The sequence below is a fragment of the Crocodylus siamensis genome, chromosome 12 (genome assembly GCF_052110815.1).
Source record: "Crocodylus siamensis isolate JL-2025a chromosome 12, ASM5211081v1, whole genome shotgun sequence".
Classification (NCBI taxonomy): Eukaryota; Metazoa; Chordata; order Crocodylia; family Crocodylidae; genus Crocodylus; species Crocodylus siamensis.
In genome coordinates, this window is record NC_143406.1 from 38,262,827 (window position 1) to 38,288,513 (window position 25,687).

Below are 25,687 nucleotides of genomic sequence, written 5' to 3' on the forward strand. Positions count from 1 at the left end.
GTCCCTACCTCCAAGTCACTGCTTCTGCTGACATGCTCAGTGCACCATCTTTTCAGTGGCACCTGAAGAAGAGAACTAGAATTCCCTTGGAGCCTGCACTTTAAACAAGAAATCTAACTTTTCTCCTTTTCTGACTGCAATACAAAACCAACTATCCTCTCTTTATTACAGTAGAGCTGTGGACTCTCATCAGACTTGCTTCTTTTTGGGAAGACCGGTGGGCTTCTTGAGTAAGAGCTGGCTGAAGAAGGTGGTTTACATGAGATACTATACTAGATTGATGGGGTAGAGTTGAACAACTCAAGACATTGGAAAAAGTTTATTTTGTTGTATTTATATACTATATAAATTTTTCATGCTATATATTTACAGTGGGGCAAGTGCTTTATCTTTAAAAAAACAAAGATCAGACGTTGACATCTCTGAACAACACAGCTTGTATAAACCAGACAGATTATTCAGATGAACTGTATTTAATACAGTTTCCCCACTCCATCTCCTGATGCAGGACCAGTGAATTATAAGTGTATCACAGTTTGATAGCATTTCATAAGAAAAATAAAATCACAGTATGAATTTGTCTGTAACTAGAAACTGTAAAGGGACAAAGCCAGACAACTTAGACTAGACAAGTGACACTATATAAAAAACGTAATAATAAAAACAATGGTAAGATATAGAAATAGCCTGTGAAATACATTCAGAACTGTATATTCTGAGCCGTATGTTTCACAAAGTTCAAAAATCAGAACTTTTCATTAGGATATTTTTCTTCAAATCTTGAATATAACTGAAGCATAAAGGAAATTAGTTCCTACAGTCAGAACTGTATATTTTGAACAGTATGTTTCACAAAGTTCAAAACCACAACTTTTCATAAGGGTCTTTTTCTCCAAATCTTGAAAGTAACTGAAGTATAAATTATTTGAGTCAGAACAGTACATTTTGAGCAGTATGTTTGACAAAGTCCAAAACCAGAAGTTTTCATAAGGGTCTTTTTTCTCCAAAATCTTGAGTATAACTGAAGTGTAAAGTGAATTAGTTTCTAGTGTCAGACATCACAGAAAACAGATTAAGCTCTTGCAAAACTCTTGTTATTGGAGAGCTTGTGAAATTTTTAAATAAGTCTTTAAATTAAATATACAGACTGTCAGTTGCAGTTTTCATAGTTCTGTGGTTTCCTGGTCTCTCTTGCACCAGATGTCTAACTTGGAGTAACATTACATGAATAACACATAGTCAACCTGAGTCTGTAATTAAGCAGCATTGAGATGTTCTATTCCAGGGCATTAATTTTCAGTGTGATATTTACATGGTATTTTACAATGTTCAGCAGTTGTAAGAAAGTTTCAGTCCTTTTGGATTGCGGGCAGATTTTATAAAAGAAAGTCCCGAGGTAAAAATTAAAAAAAGTTCTTCAATGGTAAAATTCTGTACAATAGTCTGAAGCACCACTTATGGATTGAAGAGTCAATAGTTTATAAATATAATTTAAGTTGGGTAGGGATGGCTTCCATCAGAATCTGAAAGAAAAATGGAAAATAATGTTACTGCCAGATTAGAACTTTTGATACAAAAGATATTGGTTCAGTAGTTTGGGTTCTTAATGACTAAGGCTTGATACTGTGCTACTCCACACACTATTGGACGTGCTGTAACATCTTCAAGCAGTGACATTCTAAACCCCTTACCTCAAATGTGACATGCAGCCAGACTTTGTTTCGTCTGGTTTGATCCAAGTTTGCCACCTACTGGTCAGAGCGCTTATTAAAACCCAACGTTCATTTTCTTTTGTCCTCTACCTGATCTAGCAATCAGGCTACCTACACTCTCGAACACTGAATACCAGCCCTTGCCAATGCCATTAAAAAGTCAATATTTACAGTGCTGCTACTTGAGAAACTTCAGTTAGCTCCTGTCTGCAGGAACTAAAAGCCCATGGAACAAGATACCAAAGATGAGTAAGCATTGTAACAGCCACTAACATAACACAGACATGCATTTTCAATTATATAAGTCGACAGTTGGGATAAGGAAGAAACTCCCTGGACTTATGTTTTATGTGTAACAGAAGTATTATGGTGATGCACATTATATTTTCCTTGCTGCTGGAAGCAACAGTAGGAATCCTGCTGGTGATCAGCTTTTTCCCCCTCACACTGACACTGGAGATTGAATCATTCCAACCAGAAAGATTAGAAGATTCACTACAACTGAATTCAGTTTAAAGTCCAAATCTTGAAGATTAATTCAGCTGCTAAGTAGCATAGCACTTGCTTTCAAACCAGAAGAAACTCCCGTCATTTTCTGTGCTTGGCCAGTAGAGGGCACTAACAATCATTGTCTACCCCTTTCCAAGTTATACGGATGGCATCCAAGCACTTAAATGTGCTTCTCTCCCATCCCAGCTGCCCAATGTGTGTATATAATAACATAGAGAGATTTAAGAGTACAACTTGCCTGTGGCTAGCGAGTTTTTCCTGCAAGGACAGCTTTCCACTCACCTACAAGAGAAAGAGAGTTTTTTTGGTTTTATTTAAACAAACTCATGTCTTGCCAGTAGAGTTCAGCTGGTATTTCACAGAGCACTACTGTAATGGTTATAGGGAAGATACTGGAAAAATATTTTAATCACTTTGAAAATTACTTCTTGAATTCTTACCACTTCCATTATTATGTGAGTAAAGCCAGCAATGTTAAAAGTAAATAATTGTATTATTATCTGTTTGTTTATAAAGGTGTTTGAATGTGCAGGACTATCTAGTATCATTATTAGAGAATATGAATTTTAAAATAATTTTTCCTTACAGACATATTCATGACAGCTAAATTTTAGAACAAGCAGCAGAAAATATGGTCAATCAACATTTTGATGTTTAGGTCTATATGGTATATAGTGCTTCATACCTACTCCTGGTTCCAAATGGTTAATAAGATTAATTATCACTTGATGACAATCATGATAATATAATTATATGAGTATGATTTACAATATATACACACACTTACATACATTTTTAAATAATATGATATAATTACAACTATATACTTATGTCAGTCCAACATGAATTACGCTAACTATCCAAGAGTTGGATTTTGTTGTGCAACTCCCAGACAGTGAAGTAGATTTGTCTTATTACAAACTAAGGGGAAACTGGACCGATTATGCTCTGAAAGCCTAGAGGATATTTTTTCTACTTATTTATTTGTGCTACTACAAAATAAGTATGCAATCAGAACAGTCAGAGGAACTCAACATACTTTCCATCTAGTTTCATCAGTGTATGCAAAGGTGCCATCCAAAGATTTAATAGCTGTCTGTCCATGGTCCTTATGAGAAGGCAGGATGGTAGCTGAAACAGAAAAATACTTCATGTTAACAAGCCCCACATAAAGAGTTATTCCTAACTAGTACTATTTTGAGTAGGTAGTCAGTGGTCAGCAATTTACTGAATGTGTCTGCCATTATAGTTGCCTTTTTCAGCTTATCAAACATTTGGAGTTGTAACATGCTGTACAAGTACTAATACAGAGCACTTTAAATGGCTTTGGATGTTTTCCTTTATTTGAATAAAAAGAAGTCCTGTTAACTTCTCTAGCCTCTTACCTTTACTATCCTCTCTAGATACAGGATAACTATTTTCCTTGCCTCCTTCTAAGCATTTCTTTTTAAAGGAAGAATTTGCATCCTCTTCATGTAAACGTTCGTACCCATGTCGTCCATGCTCCTCAACTGGAGTGTCATCTGTAAGATCGGAGTCCTCTTTCTTCTCCCATGTCCTGTTCATCTCAGAGCTACCCTGCTTCTGAGCATGAGGATCTGCATGTTCAAAGAAGCCCTCAGATCTCTTTGCATGCTTTTTCTTCTTTTTCTTCTTTTTCTTATGTTTGTAAATCTCAGCATCGGAAAGGGTCATAGATGCATCTGAATCCTGGTAATGTCTGAAGAAACCCACCCCCAAAACCAAGAAAACAGAAAATTTAGAAGGCAGCTAACCATTTGTAGAGAGAAAAATAATCTAGACTTGTATATAATCTATTGAAATTTGGCAGGACAAACTCAAAATAAGAAACCGTATCTTCTTTTCTTAACTCCTTTGATGCTCTGCTTAAAGCAGTGGAATGATGTTCAAGTAATGGTAACAAAGACAAAGGAGGATGGAAAGGCTTAGGTCTCTTCAGCTGGGCTGAGATGTTAGGCAGAAGAAGAAATATGATTGCAGTCTATAAAATAAGGAACAGTTTGAAAAAAGTGCATAGAGAAAAGTTCTCCTGTTATCTAGAATTAGGAAGCACCCAGAAGAAAGATCTGGCAGCAGTTTTTAAAACTTTAAAACCAAAACTGATAATTAGTACATAATAGTACTTCTACAATTCAATGGACTTAGAAGCAAGAGAAGAAAGGAAAATACCCCGAAATAAAATTGCTAAAACAGTTTCTCGAACCACAGCGACAAATTCTTTCTGGGTTACCTGCTATCTTTCTCTCTGTGTTTGTCTTTGGACTTTTTCTTTTTCTTTGATTTCTTGTGTTTTTTCACCTTTTGCTCCTCCGAAGGCTCACGCTGAAGGGTCTTTTTGCGCTCCCTTTCTGCCTCACTGTCACTCTCGTCTCCAGTAGGGCATCTTCTTTTTCTGTCCTTTACGTCCTCGTATTTGAGGCAAGAGGTCTCAAAGCTGGAAGTGTTTTCTCCAGGTGTGGGTGCACTTTTCTCTGAGGAATACTTTTCAGAATGCTGGGGGGGTGCTGGGCAATGGTGAAAGTCTCCTTTGGAGCTGCTGAAGTTGCGTTTCTCTCTCTCCTTAGTGGCTGGCTCATGAATCCATCGCGTCTTGTAGTAATAGTCCTTGTATGACCTAGGGTCATAAATGTGGCTTGGTTTCTCATACTCTCTGTCCACGTGAGAGAACTTTCTCTCTCGACTGTCTCTTGGTGCATGGAAAGGATAATAATCATAGTAATATCTACCTTTGTCCCACCTTCGTGGGATGTCTTGGTAATACCTCTCTCTATTCCAAGAGCCGTCTCTCTTAGGAAGGTAATACCAACCCCCATCCTTATCGTTTTGTTCTCTGCTGTGGGATCTGTAATCAGGATATCTTCCTGAGCTTCTGCTGCTTCTTTCATTATGCACGAGTTTGTATTTGCTCCCATTGTCATGGTGCTTCTTGTAGTGATGATCTTGCTTCCCCCTCTCACTGCTGTACGTTCGTCTCTTTCTGGAGTCACGACTGTCCAGCTTCTCCTCGTTTTCAGAGTGCCGTCTCTTTTTACAGTAGTGCTCCCTCTCCACCTTCTTGGTGGTGCAGACCTTTTCTTTACTTGGAGAATGCGTCTGAAGTTTTTGTCTTTCTTTGTCTTCTCCAAGTTTGTCATTATCGTTCAGTCCCTCATTTTCCTTAGAATAGCTCTCTAGAACCTTGCTCAGTTTTGTAGGAGAGTCCATAGCACTTTGTCCCTCTGAATAGTCACTAGCACTGTGCTTTGTTTCTTGGCATTTGTCTATAATGTTTAAGGTAGAAAGTTTTTTGGAACTACATTCACTGTCAGACTTTATAAGGGAGCTTTGTCCCAGTTTCTCTACAGTCTCAGCAGGCCCTTTGACGTGCAGAGGAGTTTCCTTTAACATCACCTTTGCTTCTTTTGGTCCTCTTGCCTTATCCGCAGACTCCTCAAGAGCACGTTCCTCTTCAGTGCCCAAGGTTCTCTTCTTAGCTTTATGCTGATCAATGATGTCAGAATGATCCTCCTCCTTTTTCGCCACAGTATTCTCTACAATTCCTTCTTTGGTAGAAATGGTCTCAGGAGCTGATGCAGCAAAGGGATTCTGGCTGTTGCAGCAATCGTTGGGAATACTGCGATCAGTTTTTTCAGTTCCAGTTATACTGCACAAAGAGAGAAACATGTGACTTTTCAGCAGAAACAGACAATATTCTGTAAGATGTCTGCTACAAGTAAATAAATTGGGAAGGAGCTGACTGTTCCTGGAAGACATTCAATCTCCTTCCTCCAGAGGAAGGCTCTTTTATATGCTGTCCATCTCTTCACTGCTGTCTTATAACTAGAGCCAAACATCCTCCCCTTTGCAGTTCCCCAAGGAAATAAGAAATATTGTATGGTAATATAGTGAGTTTCTTCCTTCCTCCCAAAATACAGGTTTCAAGAATTTATACTCACTCCTAACCAGAGAGTGTAGAACAACTGGAATTATTCTTAAACAGCTACTTTTCTCACTATGTATTAGTTTTTATTTCATTCCATTGTCATGATGCTTCTCATACTGATGCTTTTGCTTCCCCCTCTCATTGCTGTATGTTCATGTCTTTTTGGAGATATGACTATCCAGTTTTAGAAACAGGGTAGGAAAAAGGTCATACCACACTAATAAAAGGTATCATGTTCAACATGCATCCTTAGGAGTGGTAAGAAAGCAAGGCTATTGCAGAAAATACTAAAAGCAAGAGAATGGTTTTTATGCAGAATGTTTTCTGAAGTTTTTTGGGAGGCAGCAACGTTGTTTAAATACTGAAATGAATTTGCAGTGCCAATACCAGGTTCTGTTCTTTCCATCTTTACATTCAGTACAATATTCCTGCACTGACCTAAAACTTTTCATTTAAATACTACCAATAATTAGATAAATTCAAAAAAAAAATTGTATGAAATGACTATTATTTTACCTTATTTCCTCTGATGAAGTTTTCACCTGGCTGAATTTGAATGATTCTAAGATTTTATCTTCAGGGACTGAAGGCAAAGTTGCACACATCTACAATTAAAAAGATATGTTAATATGTAGAAAGAATAGCGATTAGATCACTTATAACCTCTTAATCAAAGAATTCCAGAATACTTTACAATATTTAAAAAGTGCTAGACAAACTCTGTACTTAGATTATTGTTGGTGCAGCATCCCAAGGGTGCAAAGAGGAGTTTTCTGCAACTGGTCTAGGTCTCATCTTAACCCACCTAGACCAGGAGCGACACATGCAATAGTTTGCTGTTTGCTACTCTCAGGAGCTGCCAGGGGGGAGCCTGACAAAAGAAACTTGGTATGTGGGCAGGTAGGTGGGACTGGGAAGGATGTGTGTCTGTGGGGGCAGGGTGAAATTAGCACAGTTTTGGGGCTGCACTGTGGACATTCACAGGTGTTCAGGAGATTGGGTTAACCCAATCTTGATCTAGAGTTCATGCATCCACTCAGGTGTGCTAATTTAGATTGGGCATGCCATTTTTTGTCCAAATTAAACCTCCTGAATGCTGCACAATTGGGCATTAAAACAACCTCATTCTGGTTAGGCTGATCTAAATATAATGCCTGTACATATCCGACAATTCATTAACTCACAATTTAAAGAGTGAAATACATCAGAATACTATACAGTGGCAACTTCAGCAGAATTAAAGATGAGCAATATCAACACAAAAATCTGCTCAAGATTCCGGTAAGAGTACTGTTCATAGAAATGGACTCATTAACAGTCAGAAGTGGTTAGGATCTCTTAACAGAAAGACTGCACATCAAATAATACAATGACCCCGTACAAACTTTGGTACTACACTGACAGCACTTCAGTGTTTTAAAGCTCCACATTAACATTCATTTTTCTAACAAGTCATCTAGAACAAGTGTAGTCTTAGAACAGATAATATTTATAATCTGCTGCAAAAAGAAATTCTAGCTCGAACAAACATAACTCACTTTTCCATGCAATCCATTCATTTTAGGAAAGAAAGTCTCTGTAGTTTTAAGAGCCTTGGTTTGGCAAGTGGCATCATCAAGTTTCAAACCATTGTCTTTAGAATTATTATCTAGACAAATAGCACCATTGACTTTGTCACCATTGACTCTGTCAGTTTTTGGCAGTTCATGCTGGGGTACCTCCTTTTCAGCATCTTGATAGGAACAACAGGAATTCTGCAATGAACTAGCTACACTTCCAATCAAAATTCCATTTACAGGTTTCTTGTGTCCATTCTCCTTAACTAATGCCTTTGAATCTTCATCAGATTCTTCTGAAGATTCTGCACCATAAGGGACCAATGTGCTGGAGCTTAGCTTAGACTTGCCATTCAGTACTGCTTTAGAACAAGCTTCACTAGTAGCCAATTGTTTAGGTACTTTAGTAGCAACTGACATTGTAGAAGCACTTGAGGTAGACTGTACTGCAGAGGAATTAGTAATGGTGGATGAAGGAACAGGCTTGCTCAGACTCTCCAAAGAGCTGTTATGAAGATTGGGTTGGGCCAGGCTTTGGCGAGCAGGCAGTTTGTTGTGAATACTGATAGTAATCTTCTGTTTTTTTGAAGGATCAGGAATAGTGGGTCTGTTAATTGTCCAGTTTTGAATGGAAGTTGAAGGAGGCGCCGAATTTGGCCTGGTTAGGGTAACATTGCTAGCACACACCACAGAACTGCTTGGAGTTTCTTTTAGTGACCCAGTTCCATTTAAATGGCCAGAAGTCTGTAATTAAAAAGGATACATTTTATTGTGATTTCATGTAAATACACAAAGCTGACATCCCAAAACATAATAGTTTTGATTGATGTTTTTGGCATCTATATAAAATCTAGCTAAAGCAGAGGTGGGCAACCTATGGCCCGTGGGCTGGATCCAGGGGCAAAAGTTCAGTCCAGTGGCCCAAGATGGCACATAGGATTGGCCAGCTGCACTGAGCCACCCATCCCTGGGCTTATCCTCACCTAAGCGAAGCAGGGTAAGTGCAGGCAGCTCAGACCTCAGGGGACAGGGTGGAGATCTGCAACCATGGTAGGGGGTAGTTAGCAAACTCCAGCCTGCTTCAGGAAAAGGTTGTTGATTCTGACCTAAAGTATTACCTTAATCAGGTGGGGAGGAAGCTGTGGTCCAATAAATCCTGATACAGTTTGCTTGCTATTAACTACCCGCTGACTAATAGCTGGACGGGGAGAAGACTGTCCTGGAATGGAATAAATGAGTTCTCCATTTTTCACATCAGAGGACCTGCAGAAGTGATAATATTTACTGAGATTTGTTCTTTGTGCCCAACACATCTAATTTATACAGTAGTTCATATGAAATAATAGAGACCCCAACCAAGACAAATAAAATTAGGTAACTGACCTAAAATACCTTCTTACCCCATTAACAACTCAGTCTCCCAATTCTTCCCCTCCCTCAGCTGATTATGTATAGCTGATTCGAAGGGTTTTATTTGTACTAGATTCGCTTCACCCACCGAGTAGCCAGCTAGAGCGTGGCAGATAACATTAAGCAATGTGTACTAGCTCAACAGTTTAGGCTGAACAGTGACTTAAAACACCAGGACTTCAGGGACAACACTTCAGGCAGAAGAATAAGAAAAATGAGAGGGACAGGAAAATAACTGAATTTTGAATACATTTTAGTAATTATTACCTGATATAAAAAAGCATGTAAGCTTGCTGATTCAGGACAGTTCTGATATCAGTGATGGCTACAATGGAATCATTCATCTGGTACCACTGTGCATTACAACTCTGAAAATAAAAGGCAATGACATTTTTTAGATTATTTACAACATATTTGCTTAAAAAAAACCCCAAACAAAACAAAACCCCCAAAAGAATAGAGGTCATTGTTCAACTACAACAGAGCAAAAAGCACCCCATAATATAGCCTCATTCCTAAGATATTAGCGTACAATTATCTAAAGATGTTAGTTACCACTGATAGTTGTTAGTGAATGTTTCTCTTCACCAGTGCAGATTTTATTCTAGAAAAGGAGCTGTTCTTAGAGGCAGTTAATTGTTTAGAGGATCTGCTGGCTAAAACACCACCCCTATAAGGATCCACAGAACTGTCTCAAACACAAGAGCAAGGGGAGATCAAATAAAATTGACAGTGAATTCACATACTGATAAAAGGATTTTGTTTAAAGCCCAACACAATCTGTAGAACTCATTGTCCTAACATATTGACACCAAGAGCTTACAATGATTCAGAGGAATAATGCTTTACCTAGATGAGAATACTCACAGATTATTATAAGGGGTCTAGATCTTACTTCAGATTACAAACCACCCCCTCACCAGGGAGATCGGAAAGAGACTGCCCCAAAGTCAAGCTGGTCTGCAGTTGGTTCCCTTTGTGTGCATCTTGCTAGCACCTAGTACTGGCTACTGTCAAAAATAGGATATTGGATTGAATAGGACATTGATTCAATAAGACATGGCAACCTCTATCTTCCTAGCAGTGTTCATCTCCAGAAAACCAACTCATGTTCAGTCATGTGACTTATCACATCATACTATAGGCACTTCGCCAAAAAATGCTGCAACTTTATTGGTCCTGAGGGAGAGAGGTATTAAGGGTGGGTCACTGTCATAAGTATTTATTTTACAGCCAACCCTGGAGAGCAACATTTACTCAGTGCTGCATAAAGGGAGAAATCGGGTTCTAGAGCTGAGTTAATTTGTTCTCAAACAAGGAGGAATTGCTAACTTCTACTAGTCCTGCTTGTCTTCTAGGAGAAAAGGAGCAGGATAAACCAAAACTAAAAACTATGAAAGGAGCTTATTTTTGGCTGAGCAGACTCAACTTCTGCAAAAATATTTAGTTTAAAAATTTACTATTGGAGGAAGATACTTAGAGAGAGCCTTACCAGGAATACAACCACATATGAAGCTGAAAGAAGGGATTAATTTACATCAGTATATTAAAGGAAGATGACAGCTGATATTCTTTAATTTAAAATTGCTTTTGTTAACTTCACATAAAACTACAGACCCAGCAGCAGTGAGACAAAAATAACAGAACCAAGGAAAAGGGGAAAAAAGGAGCCAAAGTTCAAAAGGAAACAGAATAAAGGACGCTATAGATCAGTGTAACTGGTCCAGGGCTAGCAATTGGAAGTTCTCTACTTCAGCAAGCATACTCATCTAAGAAAGCATTTCCAAATCTGACAAGCTTTTGAGATCCCAAGTGTTACAACATGCTGGACATCCAATTATTTCTTCAGTATCTTTGTTATTCAAATATTAACTATGAAACCTTTCACTACTTCTAACTCCCAAAAGTTAATGCAAAAAGGCAGTAGACAGCAATTTAGAGATAAAGTACAGCCATTTCTTAACTTAATTATACTATCATAGTTGCTTCTGAAACAAAAAAAAAACCAAAATCTTTTGGCATTTTCATTTTGGGATGAAAAGGCACCTCAGACCTCACCAGGAAAGGAAGCCACAACAGTGGCAATTGTTAAAAAAAACAGTTAAAAAAAGAAAAAGTAATAAAGTGAGCCCACTGAAGATTTCTGAAGTTCCATGGTGAGGACTACCAATACGTATTTATAATTTGTTAAGTACTGGCATAGTGCTCTGTCAGAGACAAAGGAAACCACCATCCCTGTCCCAATGAGGCTATAAACTACACAGACAAACAAAGACACATGCAGAGGAACCAGTTAGCTTTGAAAATACTCTTTAAAACAACAAAAAAAATCTAGAAGGAGTCCACATAATTTTGCTGACTTGAATAATTATGGGCAGAAAAATCTCCAGCAAAAGGAAAATCCCAGGAGTCATAGTAACATTTTTGCACATTTGCCAATGCCTACATTTACACAACCTACAAACCTTGTTTATTAAAGGAAGGCCCTTTTGCAGGAGAAACCTTCTGGGAAAAAAATCAGCATTTCCTGACAGCAACAGTACTTCCTGGAAGCATTGATGATCCACCTGAGAGGGAGAAGTGTGTTGGTAGTACTAAAGATTGCACAGGAATGGCCTAGAGCCAAGAGGGATTGCATAGGAAATCCCAGTAACACTAGGACTACCTGAGATACCTTAAAAAAAGGAAAAAAAAGAAAAAAAAAAAAAAAAAAGAACACAGAGTGGGGAAGACTCACTTTTTTTGTCAATGAAGATATCTGGGTAGTGCTAATACTCCCCTGGAAAGATTTCCCCTGGGAGAATCCCCATCCAGAAAGGAATAAAAGGACTTCCTTTAGAAAGTTGGCAAAAAAGGTATGCGAAGTTCTGTGTGTCCTTATATGGATGGGGTCCTACCATGACAGATCATCCAAACCGCCCGCCTCCAAGAACAGCTCTCTTCCTCAGAGCAAAGGCTGTTCTGGTGAAGAGAGGAATGAGAAAATAATTAATGTCCCAACCGCTGATGTTTGGAAGGTTTTTTACTTTTTTAAAATCTGTTAAGAAAAGAAAAGATGCTGATCTTTACCTTTATGTAGGCGAAGTAGTGTCCTGCATGGCAGCTAAAACCAGTATGTACTAAGACTGCATACAGGGTGTAAAGAACTGGTTCTCCATTTTGTTGGGACATAAATGGGCGAAGATCCAGGAACTCAGAATATTTTACATCCTGAACAGAAATAGAAAAGAAAAGCATAGATAATCCTAGAATATTTTACAAGTTATAGAAAGCTGGAAACATTTCAGACGCTGGAAGTAGAAATATTTCTAAAAAAACGTAAGCAAAGGAGGGACCACAAGTATATCCTCCCCAACCCCAAAGTGAAGTTTTGGTTTCCTTTTGCTAATGACTGGTTTTCCCAATGACCAGTCTATAATACTGTAAAAGTTCAAGAACTATCCTCTTGAAAACAAATTTTCTAACAGCAGAGATAGGCAAGTGCTTATTGTTTGTTCAAAGCAAGGATTCTCGACCTTTCTGGATTCAAGGTACCCCTCGTTAGACCCAAGGCACCTCTCAGAAAATGCTAGCTCTTGGTTTTTGCTCATTTTGACTAAGAAAAAATAATAGAGCAATTCTTCTGCTGTGAAGATCTCAGAAGTAGCACAAAAACCCAAATTATTTTTACCAGTATGGATTCCTGTTTGAAATCTCTGGGTTAATCTTGTTAATCATATTCGTACACCTAATAGCACTAACATTACATGGCATCCTGCGACAGCCTTGAGTGGATTTCAAGGTCTCTCTCAGTACTGCAGCACCCTAGTTCACAATCACTGATTTGAAGGTTATTTGAAATTGGAAATCTGCTGTTACCCAAGAAACAACAAGATAAAGTTACTGAAGTATTTTTCAACATAACTGTTGCCCTCTAAAGTCTTGACTTGCTTTACAAAGGTATTAACTTTTGCCTGAGTACCTGGTGGTAGAAAATGGAAACGTCAAGATAAAATTGCATTACAATTGTATATACCTTTGAAATCTTTCCACCACTGAAATTTGCAAATCGTTTCAGAGATATGGTGAGCACATTAGAAGATCGATGTATTGTAAACCTTTTTGAAGCAGGAACTGTTTTTTTACACCTTAGAAAGAAACACAGGCAATTGGTTAAGCTTATTTTGATTTTTAAGCATTTGTCATGGTTCTTCATATCTCAGTAACTTATCTACATCATTTAATTAAATATTTCTTTGCATGCTGTGTTTTTGCCCTTAAGACATTCATATACAACATTTCAGATTAGCTGAGCGAGAGAGAGAGAGAGAACATTTGACGGCAGCTCCCTTGGATAAAGAAAAAAGGGTCCAGAACATATGTGTGTACACTTCTCCAAAACTTGGGGATGCCAACAAAAGTGGTACTTTCTAACAACCCCCAAAGTAGTAGGAGGAGACTTCTTACTGAAGCAGTCAGTCAGTCTTTAGAAATAGCCTGGAAAAACTAAAAAAAGTACAGCAGTATTCTTTTACTATGAAAATGTCAGTAACATTTTACTATTGCTTGCACAACAGATTTTTTTTCAGTTTACTGCCAGGATGCAGAAGAGTAAAAGCCAAACTGAGAGAAAGGAGGACCTATCCCCATATGGGACAAAGAACTGCAGACAGATAGTCTGCAGCTGTTACAACTGTTCCGCAAGATGAGGCCATATAATAAATTCTGTGACAACAACCTAAAAGCTAAACTTGTGAGCCAATGAGGGTCTCTCTTACTGAGCCCTTCTCATTCAACAAAACTAACCCAAGTCTTCTCTCTCTCCCGGGTTAGATTATTTGTTTTGTACTAGTCAGTATACAACAAAATGTCTTACTTAACACTCCGCTTCTGAGTCAAATGAAAACCAGTTTTTCTTTTTTGAAGACATACAACACACAGAACCAAAATCTATGTTATTAATGATGTGTGAATGCATCTTACCTGCTACATTTGTAACAGTTTTCACCATCTAGCTGTTCAGGCTTCACAAACAATTCTAGAGCTTTGCTTACACTCTGAGCAGTCTAAGAATAATAAAACTACAGTGAGTTACTGGAGATACCATAGGAAATTCTGCACCCATAATTACAGTAGAATCTACTGAGTTTGTACCAGCAGGTATCTACTGCAGACTAGCAAATATTGTGAATAAAGCAGAAAAAATCTTGAGTATACTGTACCATTAAAAAAAATCTTAATTCACATACTTTGATGTACATTGTTTTTAAGTCTTAGGAAGGAACCCCACTCTAACACTTTATTAAATCTTTATTGGGGACAAAACAGGGAAATAATAGCATTGTCATAGCTGTGGACCTGAGAATTTGGAATGGAGTTCTAGTGTAATACTTGCCCAATTTTAAGCAAGTACACATACATGAAAACTGTTTACATTGATGAAAGGTACCACAAAAAGGACAGAGTGTATTTCCATCCCCCACAGAGCTATGTAGCAGGAACCAGCTGTAAGAGTGCACATTTTACATTAACTCTTACTCTGGGAAAGTTAGAAGAGGTTTAAAAATACTCCTATCATAGTAACAGAATAATTTACCTTTATCTCCAATGCAATATCAAGGTATGGCTCAAAGGTATCAGAAACTCCTTTGCAGTTTGAACATTTTACTGAAATGAAAACAAATGACAATATGCAATACAACAACTGTGTTAATTTAAATTTATTGGTACATTACTTTAAATAGGGCTGAAGTTACTTAATAAAAACAGTTAAAGGCACAAAACCATTCTAAGAAGTAATTTCAGGAAAGGTACCTCTAGATCTAAGATAGCCTCCAAATATTTGATGGATGAGTGTAGTAGCCTGGGTAGGTCTGTCCAATCTGGAAAAAAAATGATGCAAGTAATTAAAAAGATTTAAGTTAGTGAATTAATTGTTCTAAGAGTTTCTCGTTTTTTGAAAATTCAAAACAGGCTCTCTTTTATTTACAGGGAAACTGTAATAGGAATGATAGGATATATTCACGTTATTTTGTTTTGCACTTACTTGGTGCTCCCATTTAAACATGCTTTCTGCATAGCATCAACAGTGTAACGTAGAAATTCGTGTGCATCTTCCTGATTTCCAAAACGGAAATGTTTTGCTATTCCTAACAAATTAGGGGAAAAAAAAATTAAAAATATGCATCCCACAAGAAAATAGTGAAAAAAAAATTTAACAAACAAAGAACCCCCTCTCCCCCCACACATGCTTTTCTCCACAAGCCTAAATTGTAAAAAAGCTCCATGAACTATGGTTAAATAAAGTAAGGCAATAGCACAGTATATAAATACAAAGTTGGCATATAAATTATTTGGAACTACTTACGTCGAAGATCATTGATAACAGCCATAGGTTTAATGACACTGCCAGAGTTTGAGAGGGCTTGGTTAATGTGAGTTTGCATTATACACATCATGCAGAATCCTTGCTCATGACCTGAAAAGGGAAGGAACAAAACATCACAAACTGGTAAGTTACATGCAGCTATAGAAAACATTAAAAAACGTGAGGCTATAGATACAGTCTACACAGTGTTTTTTTTACGTCAACAGAGGTGAAGAGGTGAAAGGGTTTATTCCATAGGGTGCTCCTACTGGCTATATGAGACTTAGAACTGGCTTCTAGGATAGAAAAATCAAGAACATGCTCCATAGCAGGGGGCTGGTAACCTACGGCCTCCAGACTGGATCTGGCCCGCGAAACCTCTGGATCAAACCTGCAGATGTGGGCCTTTGGGAAGGGGATGGGAGGGGCTTTTCCTGTGGGTACTCTCCCCAGGCCACCACAGAGACAAGTGGCAGTGGTGACAGGATCCTAATGCCCAGCTTCCTTTGATGAGGGTGTCATTCTGACCCACAGCCAGAACAGGTCATATACTCCTGCCCTACATAGTCACTGCTCTCCTTTCACTTTAAGGACTGACCAGCAGATTTTAGAAACGTACTTTTTAGAAGTACTCACATGTCTTGGAGTGTTCATAGGAAAGCATGTAATTGGCAAGAGGGGGTGTGTAAGTCAAACATTGTAGGATAGAGTTGAGAAAACAGGTATTGCCAAGGTTCTGGAGACCAGCTCCAACTCTATGGGATTGTTGCCACTTCAGACAAATCTTCTCTGCTGGAAAAAGAACCTTCTGTGGTGGAGCGATGCCATCGTTAACAGCTGCCAAACAAGTTACATTTTTAAGGTATTAAATCATTTAAATTTTAAAATCATGTTAAAAGTAATACTATCCTATATGAGTGCCTAGAAGAGCCTGAACAGAATTAATTACAATATACAGCGTAATATTTCATGTTAGTAAAGGCTGTCTCAGTGTTAAAAACTTAAAAACATTAGAATGTCCCAACGGGGGAACAAGTCAAAAGAATTAAAGAATTACTGAAATCCAGGAAGTAATTTCTTTTAACAAGCCCTGTTCTAAGCTAATTCAATTTGCCTTAATTAAAATCCTCCTGTTACCTTAAGATACAAAGAGAATGTATACTTATTTTGGTGTAAGTGCAAATAAAATGCAAGAAGGTCCTAAAGCAAGCAAGCAACTGGCACAAAAAAGCCGGACTGATGGGGATTTCCATTGTTATTATTATTATTATTGTTTAAATAACACAGGCTATAACAGCAGTGCTGATAAAACAGATCATTCTAAGGGAATAATAAATAGCTGACTTAATAAATATTCTGTAAGAATAATCTATTTACACCTCCAGAACTTTGCTATATTAATTAATCACATGTCAAAATTACATCTGTAATGGTCACAGGAACTGGTTTCACAAAGTTCACAATAAAGCAGTGCTTGCTCACACTAGTCCCATTTTATACCAACAGGGATTGTCCCAAGAAGTCAGAATTACAAAGATGAGGCTTGCTGAAGCAACAAATGGTGGCTTTTCAATATATATATATATTTAAGGTAAGTTGAGAAAGAAAGACAAGACAAACTTACATTGATCTTTCTGAGCTGAAGGCTTGGGTTTTTCGGATGCAGGCGAACTAGAATAATCTGTAGCTCCAGGTACTGGTCCCAAAGAGATTCTGTGGTTTGGAACGTCCAGAGATGACACAGTGCCCCAGCTGGAAGAGTCTGAGTCCATCTCTTCATTAGGGGGTCCCACAGAGCTGCCAGTTTGATTCTGACCAGATACGGGGTTTGAAGAGTCAGATCCCTTGTCAACTATAGTCATTGTTCATGTCTGTAACAAAAAGTTGAAAGTTTTGATACTAGAAGCAAGCATTACCAAAGCATGCCGCAAGGAAAAGGATGCCGACCAATGCTGTACTGGACCTTCTTCACGTCTAACGTGTGTCAGCAACAACAAGGAACTGCATTACAGCCACCGATCACCAAAAGTTGCCTTCTAGTTTCAGCCTGATGTCGAACACCAGGATTCTTTGTTAAAACAGGAAATAAAGAAAACGAAGGAAGACGCAACTAGCCAACAGAGCCAGGGAAGACAAAAATCAAGGTTCTCACTTCCTCTTTCACTGGAAACCAGCCCTGCATCCTAATCTGAACATTACTTCAAAAGAACTTTTTCCCTAGGCACCCTACAGCAGAACCACCGCAACTCCTGAGGCTCTGGAGACAAACGAGGGAGCTGGGCACGTTTAAACAGGACGCGTGTCCAGAGAGAAAGGAAAAGCCACCATCCTGCTCCCTTCCTACTTTCATTTCTGGCCCCAAGCTGCCACTAGCTCAGGAGGAGCAGGAAGGTTTTTTTGTACCCTTCACTTTGTTCTCTCCTCCCTGCCCTGTCTCGCGCCGCTACCACGGATGCCTGAACATTTTCAGCCGTTCCCTCTGCGGTCTGCCGCTCTCCAGGCCCCCGCATCCCCCGCGCGTGGGCGGCCCCGGCCCGCGGCCGCGCCACCGCAACGCGCCCCCCAGGCCAGGAGGGGGCTGCGGCGGGGGGGCGGGGGCCCCGCGGCGCAGCCCCCGTCCGGGGGGAGGGGCGGCGGGCCGGCGGGCGGGGCGGGGCGGGGCGGGGCCGGGCGAGTCCCGCGCGGCCTGAGCCGGCCCGAGCCGTGGCCATGGCAACCGGGCGGCGAGAAGCCCCGGCCCGAGGCGCAGCCGGGCCCGGGAGGGGAGAGCGGGGCGCGGGGCGGGGCGGCGGCAGCACGACTCCGGCCCCAGATGCGGCTGGGCGGGCCAGGCAGGGCCGGCCCGGTCACGCTGCTCTCCGGGGGGCGGCGCCCGGCGCGGCCCGCAACACTGCCGCCAGGGCGGGAAGGGGCCCGTCTGCCCCCGGCCGTGCACGCGGCCCCAATACCTGGCTCGGCGCTGCCGGCTGCCCTCGCCTCAGCCCGGCCGCTCCGCTCCGCCTCCTGCTCCAGCCCGTCGGGGAACAATGACGTCCCTCCGCCGGCCTCCTGCATCCGGGGCCCGGCGCCGGCGGGGGGCGGGAGGAGGGAGCTCCTCCGGGTCACCCGGGGACCAGCGCCGCCCCTGCGCCGCCACCGGGAGCCGCCAGGGGCGCTGCGGGGCCCGGCGCGGCCCGCGGGACCCGCTGGGACAGGAGCAAGGGCGGGGCGGAGCGGCGGGAAGACGGATCCGACCCGCCCCTGGGCCGCGCGGGAACCGGTGGGGGCGGGTCGTGCTTCGGGGGTGGGACCATCCAGCGCGGGGGGAAGCGTGGACGGTGTGTGCTCTGGGCAGGATTCATCCACGGCCGGGGCTGCTCCTGGGAGTCAGCGTTATCCCCCCTGCACTGACACGGGTCCGCGGGGCCCACCCAGCCCGTCCCTGCTGCGCTGCCCAGAATAACCCCCAGCCCACGGGGAGCCGGTCTGCATCCGGCAGGAGAGCGCCTCGCGATGCTCTCTTTCAACTAGGCTCCGTGGCAGGGGCCGGCAACGTTTTTGGCCGGTGGCCTGGACTGACGGGGTGCTGGCGTGCCAGGGGTGATGGGGAAGCGCCAGGGCCGGCCCATTCCCCGACGTTCAAGTGACAAGCAAAATGCCTTTGCTGCCTGCGGTGCCCAGCCGGGGATACACGGGGCTGCCGGCCTGTCAGTGCCACGAGCCACAAGTGACCTGTGTGGGCAAAGCTGATGCAGAGTAGCGCCAAGCCTGGCCTGCGCAAGGGCACTGGGGAAACGCCCTGTACCTGGGCCCACGAGGGCAGGTTTCCTGGGGTGGCTGCTCTCCCGGCTGGTTTAGTACCCACTGCCGAGGTGTCGGGGTTAAAGCCCACTTTAGGGAAACGGGAGGCTCCCTGCTAGCTTGCTCCTGCGGCCCTTTGGCTGAGGGCAGGTGACCCTTGGGGCATCCAAACCCTGAGCCTCCGCACTTGGGCCTGCATGTAAGATGCAGGAAAAGACTTTGGAAATATCTGAAGCCCCTGGTGCGGGTGGAGGATGTTTGGCGCTCGTAGGGCCGCTTATGGTTCTGGACTGAGTCATGGATTTGACTAGGAACATGACACTTTTTTTTTTTTTTTTTTAAAGGCTTCCCATTTTTAAACAGCACAGACCACAAACAGGCCCTGCTTGAAGACAGCAGCTCTGGCTGGGCCCCCCCAGGAGCCGCCTGCAGCCCTGCCACTGCTGTGAAAAGACACAAGCCATTAGCCCCAGTACAATTAGGGCGTCCTGCCAAATGCGCCCTAATGAGCACTTTGCAACGCGCTAGTCGAGCCCCAGGGAAACTTAGCCCCATTACGCTGCTCCCGGAGGGGATGGGCCCGCATCCAGTTTCTCTTCTCTCCGGGTTTCTAAAAACCGCAAATCACTAGCGACCTTCCCCCACCCTCCTTCCTTCTTCCCTGTGTAGTCAGTGAAGCGCAGTCGGCCGAAGCCGGCTGCCACGTGTAGTCGTCGCGGGTCTTTGCTTGTTGCAAGGTTCAGCCCCGAGCCGGGACAGGCGCCGTAGTCTCGGGGTCGCAGCTTGAGCGGACGAGGCGGGTCTGGGCCGGGACAGGCCCGGCTGGGCCCCCTGTAGGGGGCGAGCGCGGCCCGGAAGGATCTGCAAGGAGCCGGGTCGGCCTGGCCATGCTCCCAGGCGGCGGCGGCGGCGGCGGCGGCAGCGGCAGCGGCAGCGACTCGGGGGAGCGAGTGCTGCGGCTGGCAGCCGCCCTGCCCCGCCTGCCGCCGCCCGTGGTGGAGTTCCCCGAGGACGGGCCGGAGCCGCAGTTTGACGGTGAGAGGGCCGGGGGGGCCGCCTAAGGGCCGCCATCATCCGTGAGGGCGGCTGCGCCTTTCCCGCCATCCCCGCCGGCCTGTTGTCTCGCACCCCGCGGAGCTGAGTCCTCCCCCCGTCTGCCCGGCTTCACCTCCCCCTCTCTGGGCTTTCTTTTATTTCTGTCAAAAGCATGTCCCCTTCGGGCCGGGGCTGGCAGTCCTGTGGGGGTCTGCAGCCCCGCCCCCCAAGCAAGTGTTTGAATCTGAAGGAAGGCTAGCCAAGGAGTCCGACATGAGGGGTTGTCACGAGTCACAAGAGAAGGATTTAGGATCCTAAGAAAGCAGGGCTGGAGGGGACCTCCCCAGCCAGCCTGCTCTTGAAAACGTCCAAGGGCAAACAAAGATTGCCAGCCCGTTGCAATGGCAGCACCCTCCTAGGCGACCATCTGTGACCGAAGCGTCTTCTGACACAGCTTGAGGCTGTGACTCTGAGTTCAGTCCCTGCCGCCGTGCAGAAAAGCCCTGGATCACAGAAGTCCCTTCCAGCCCTGCTTCTCTAGGCGTCACCCCCACCCAGGGCAGCATCATCCCTCTCCAGACCATTGTATACAGATTCATAATCTGAATGCTTCGTGTAACCGTCAATTTTGCCAACATGAGACGTAATGCCTCAACCTGCCGCAGGCCTTCTGGTGACCTTGTCTGGGGGGTGGTGTGGCTCCCTCCGTGGGATCTCTCAAGCGCTTACTGCCAGCGTTTCAGAGAAGCAGGATGTTGGCTGCTGTGGCTCCCCTGCTTTCCCTGTGACAGGCTCAGGTGTTAGGTCTGTGCTGTGTCTGGGGTTGATTGTAATCTTACGGAGAGTTTAGGTTGTGGATTGTATGGGATGGTTTGGATGGGGATGATCCTACCTGATGCAGTTGGCTGGCCTAGAAGACCTACAGAAGAAGTAGGGCTGGAAGTGTCAGGACATAGATGACGTATAAGGGTCCAGCCCTACTTTTCTGTGATTCTGTAAAACGGGGCACAACAGCCAGGGTCCTCCTTCTGTCAAAGTTGTTTCTGTAAAGAGGAAAATTAGCATTGTTGGCTGTCAGCTTTTTTTTGGCTGGGGTAGTCAGTAATGTACCAATAGATATTAGCAGTGCAGCGCTAAAGATATTTTTGGCTGATACTTATGGCTAATTACTAACCAGCCATATCGGTTGATACTGACCCGATAGCCGATATGCAGCCCAGCGGCTTGGAGAGCAGCATGCTGCTGATGAGTCACCGGGAGGGAAGGGGCGTGTTGGGGTAGATTGAGCCCCCCACAGTGAGGGAGGGAGTTGGGACTTGGGCATAAATGTGACCCTGGGGCAATGGGACGGAGCGGTGGGTGGCTTGTCCAGAGGATCATCATCCCAGCATTTAAAAATGGCAGTGGGAGCACTTGAACTAGAGCTCACAGAATGAGCTTTAGTTCAAGTACTGCTGCCACCGTTTTTAAGCACTGGGACATTTATAACTGGAGCGGAGCTGAGCAGGGCAAGGGCAGAGGTGGGCTTGGGGCTCTTTGCCTTGTTGTCTTTGCTGCAGGAGCCTTGCACTGGCTGAGCTGCACCCCCTGCCCCAGCCGTTCGATGAGCTTTAGTTCAAGCATCTTCACTGCCATTTTTTAATGCTGGGACAGTGATCTCCCGGACAAGCCACCCAACAGCTCCGTCCCATTCCTCCAGGGTCTAATCCATTGCCCTGCCCCTGCTCCACTCTCTTCCCTCACCATGGTGGACTTGATCTGCACCCCACCGTGCCTTTTCCCCTCCGCAGACTTACCTGAAAGTGCTGCTCTCCATGCTGCTAGCTGTGGTATCAGCTGATATGCCTGGTGAATAATCAGCTGTTGGTGTCAGCCAAGAAAAATCTTTATTGGTGCGCCCCTAAATAAAAACCCTGACATAGCAACCAGCAAAATTGCCCTTTAGGTATTTGAAGAATGTCATCAAATCCTTCCTCAGTCATCTCTTCTCCAGACTAAATAACTCTACTTCTTTCAGCATTTTCTCATAAGTCTTGCCTCCAAAGGCCCCTAATCATTTTTGTTGCTGTGTGCTGAACTTTTTCTAATCTCCCCACATCCTTAAAGTGCGGGGCCCAAAACTGGTCACAGTTACTCCAGGTGAGGCCTCTCCAGCGCTGAAAGAGCAGAAGAATTGCTTTCCTTGATTTGCAAGTGACACTGCTGTTAATACAACCTACCATGCTACTGGCTTCTTTTTTTTTGGCAACTAAAAATTTTGCAATTAAGATTTTAAATTAATTACTTTGTGTTTCATTTGAAAACCTAGGCTCTTGAACTTAATTTTTTTTTCCTCCAGAGTAGCCATTTGTTTGATAAGGAAGGTTTAGTTAGATGAATGTCTGTAGCCATGTTGTACCATCCCTACTAGATCTGTTATTTTTATTTAAAAAAATGCACTTCTGATCATGGGGAGGCATATATGCTTTGTTAGTCTTTCAATGTGAAATTGTACTAAATATTTTAGAGTAGTGGTACTCAACCTCTGGCCCAGAGAGCCATGTCATCTGGACTACGGAGCTCTGCACAGGTCTGGAAATTTGGTGGCAGCAGTGGCATTATTAGTTGCTACTTCTGTGCTGCCAAATTTCTGCATCTATGGAGAGCTTCACAAGCCAGATAACGTGGCCCTATACCTGGAGTTGGGTCAGCGTGTGGTCCATCTGATGCACAGGGTCAGATCCAGGGTTTAGGGCTGGGTCGGCGCACTGGACTATACCCACAAACCAACCCTATATGCTGACTTTGTACAGAACAGGATCTGACCCATGAAGTGACCCAATGCCACTTGTCTGGCCTGCAGGGCTGGAAGGTTGGGCACCACTCTTAGATGAGATTCTTCTTAAGTGAAGCCTTTAAAAACAAATAGTATTTGCCTGGTCTCTTTCAGAACACATTTGTTGATTTCTAATTATCAGAATGCTTTACATATTTCATATTCCTAGACAATGCTGGTTTTTTAGTAGTTAGCACAGTATCGTCATTTCATAAAAAAGTGCTGTCCCACTAATCCAGTTATGTTTTACCTGCACACTTTTGTTAGCTAAGTTTGTATTTCTGCAGCTAATCTGCTGGCTCAAGTTTTATTTTTATTGTGGCATTCAGGTTTCTGTTAAGTGTTTGTTTTTCCTTTTCAGAATCTGATCTCCCAAGTGAACTTCCAGTTGTGAATGGTTCAAAAAAATTAATACATTTCACCTCTACAGTTGCAAACCAACTTCTGATGGTTTCTCTACTAGAACATCTCTGCCACATGTATACACAAAATCCTGTTCGTTCAAGACATTTGTTCAAAAGTCAGTAAGATAAAATACAGCTTTTACTTTACTGTTATACATACCTGTAGGTAGCACTTTTTTAATTACTCTTTTTTTTCTTTCAAAAACAAGGTGACATGTTGCATATAGGAAAATACAATAATTTTGCATTTAGGGAAGGGCCTTTACTAATGGGCAGCTGTAGTTAGTTTTGATAGGGATGAGTGAGGAGAAAAAGTATTAGAAAACATTTGATTTTTCAGATCCATAATCTTTCAAAAACATCATATTCTTGTTAAAAAAGAGGTGGTGTATGAAGCCTTTTCTTGTAATATTATCAAATGCTCCCCAAAGCCAGTACTGACTAAACCATGCTGTTTTCAGTTTTTATAATAAAACACATATCTTTTTAATAAAGAGCATAGCCCCAAATGCTTATAAATACTCACAGGTGGTGTATTTTTATATTGATTTTTTTTTTGGATCTGTGTCAATGCAAAGAGACAAGTATAGGTTCACAAAGGACTTTGTTTATAATTATTTATAGGGTAGGGAGAAAAGTACAGATGGAGATGGGCATCTAACTTTCATTAATGTTCATTGATTTAGCTGATCACTATAAAGGGTAAGTAGGGCTTATGACTAATTAGGATTACTTATGACCTGAGTATACTATTTACAATTGTAGGCCTTTGTTCAGACTTTCTTTAAAATATTCTTTATTCTGTTCCTTTGTACAGTACTCGGTCACACATTTACTAGAATGGGCCTGCTTTCCTCTTTTGCTTTCTGTGATGAATTTAGTACTTTAAGACTGCATCATAATAAAGCCATTACTGAATTAATGAAAGCAGCTAATCAACAAACACTTAATGGGGTAAGCTTTTGCAACTGTCAATAACTTATGTTACTGAGTCTGTGTATTAGACTTTCTAAAGTGACTTTCTTTGTGAAGCCATTTTCCTACCAAATCATGTGCTTTCAATATTCATGCAAGAGAATGCTTAAGTTGGACAAGAATAAGTGTCTGATTTAAACAGAAGCTTGTAAAATCCATAGCACTCTTGCTTTATTAAGTCAAAGTTTTATTTTTATTCATAGAGAAATTTGGACAAACTATTTTTTAAAATGTTAATTCTTTCTTAGTGAAGTTTAAGATGATAATTGGGGTTTCTGCCCTGCTGCTTGTGTTACTTGTATTAAGAAGCATGCTTAACTGTGTGCTAGATTACTTAGTGTTTGTGGTTTTTTTCTTTTTTAAATTGGATATTGTTTATTTGTAGGACCTTGAAAATGGAGATTCCCATACAGCTGGGTATGTATTCAAAGTGCTGTGCTAAGTAATAAAACAAGTGTCTGAAGCTATGCATTCCAGAAAACAGAATTCAGCCTAATGTAAAAACACTGAATGATGGATGAAGGTGAAAACCCTATAGTGTGGACAGATGCATGTAGAATGGCTGGCTGTACATGTGGCTCCTGTGGGTGGGACATCCTGCTGTAAAGGAATGTGCCCTTTATGGGGACTGCCCTGCTGTAGTGGGGGCAGTGGTGCCCTGCCATGGAGAGGGATTTGCAAGCAGAACTTGGAGCAAAAAGAGGTCTGGTCCCGTCCCCATATTTGTGCCGGTATGAAACCCCAAGTTCCCTGCTGGTATAACCTAGGAAAGTTTAACCTCCAGCCTCAAATCTGGTTGTCAGCAGCCATAAGTGAGAGAGAATAACCAGATACCTAAAAGCAGGGCTGTCAGACTTCTGAGCAGCCAGGGGCCACATACCATGTGAGCTTCCAGGGAACCCTACCATGCAGGCAACACAAACTGCCTCCCCACTTTGTACAACCATGTGGGCTAAACAAGTTCCCCATCATCATTCCCCATGTCCTCCCACCCTACTGCGGGCACAGGCTCACCGGGCTCCTTTCAGCCATACTGCCTTGCCTTAGAGACTTGGCTGCTGCAGCAGCAGGCGCAGTGAGGGGAATGGCAGCCGTGGAGGAGCCCATGGGCTACATGAAATCCCCTTGTAGGTCAGATGCACCCCGTGGGGCACCAGTTGGACAGCCTTGCCTGAAAGGATTCTCTTGACTGGTGCCATTC

The 25,687-nt window shown here is 42.7% G+C and overlaps 2 protein-coding genes across 5 annotated transcripts in view; one reads left to right on the forward strand and one right to left on the reverse strand.

The window, feature by feature from the left end:
- Window positions 1–304: 304 nt before the first annotated feature.
- On the reverse strand, window positions 305–18,628 carry USP42 (ubiquitin specific peptidase 42). Of its 4 annotated transcripts, none has more exons than XR_016438783.1 (19): window positions 18,426–18,628; window positions 17,102–17,348; window positions 16,114–16,314; window positions 15,478–15,588; window positions 15,157–15,259; window positions 14,925–14,992; window positions 14,707–14,777; window positions 14,094–14,176; window positions 13,147–13,258; window positions 12,201–12,341; window positions 9,399–9,499; window positions 8,840–8,984; window positions 7,704–8,465; window positions 6,682–6,770; window positions 4,474–5,886; window positions 3,712–3,942; window positions 3,262–3,353; window positions 2,461–2,504; window positions 305–1,523 (listed from the first exon to the last, which is right to left on the reverse strand). XR_016438783.1 is itself a non-coding variant. In XM_090024618.1 (19 exons), the coding sequence occupies exons 2-19, from the start codon at window positions 17,337–17,339 to the stop codon at window positions 1,517–1,519; spliced, it is 4,116 nt and encodes a 1,371-aa protein (XP_089880744.1). In that variant the 5' UTR covers window positions 17,340–17,348; window positions 18,426–18,628; the 3' UTR covers window positions 305–1,516. The 4 variants fall into 4 exon arrangements, 3 of the variants coding, with proteins under 3 accessions (XP_089880744.1, XP_089880746.1, XP_089880747.1); XM_090024618.1 differs by having other exon boundaries at window positions 3,608–3,942; XM_090024620.1 differs by lacking the exon at window positions 18,426–18,628 and adding an exon at window positions 17,881–18,397 and having other exon boundaries at window positions 3,608–3,942.
- Window positions 18,629–20,001: 1,373 nt separating this feature from the next.
- Window positions 20,002–25,687, forward strand: part of EIF2AK1 (eukaryotic translation initiation factor 2 alpha kinase 1) — a 31,473-nt gene continuing 25,787 nt past the window's right edge. The window contains exons 1-4 of the mRNA XM_090024626.1: window positions 20,002–20,292; window positions 23,469–23,627; window positions 24,329–24,465; window positions 24,872–24,903. Of these exons, the coding sequence (XP_089880752.1) occupies window positions 20,145–20,292; window positions 23,469–23,627; window positions 24,329–24,465; window positions 24,872–24,903 (476 nt within the window). The 5' untranslated portion in view covers window positions 20,002–20,144. The remainder of the gene's footprint in view (window positions 20,293–23,468; window positions 23,628–24,328; window positions 24,466–24,871; window positions 24,904–25,687) is intronic.

What these genes read in the sequence shown, in the direction of transcription:
- USP42 (XM_090024618.1), bottom strand. Translation starts at nt 17,339, where the DNA reads ATGACTATAGTTGACAAGGGATCTGACTCTTCAAACCCCGTATCTGGT. An exon ending in TGTTTAAATGGGAGCACCAA is followed by an intron (nt 14,993 to 15,156) that starts GTAAGTGCAAAA and finishes TTTTTTTTCCAG; the next exon opens with ATTGGACAGACCTACCCAGG. An exon ending in ATATTGCATTGGAGATAAAG is followed by an intron (nt 14,177 to 14,706) that starts GTAAATTATTCT and finishes TATTATTCTTAG; the next exon opens with ACTGCTCAGAGTGTAAGCAA.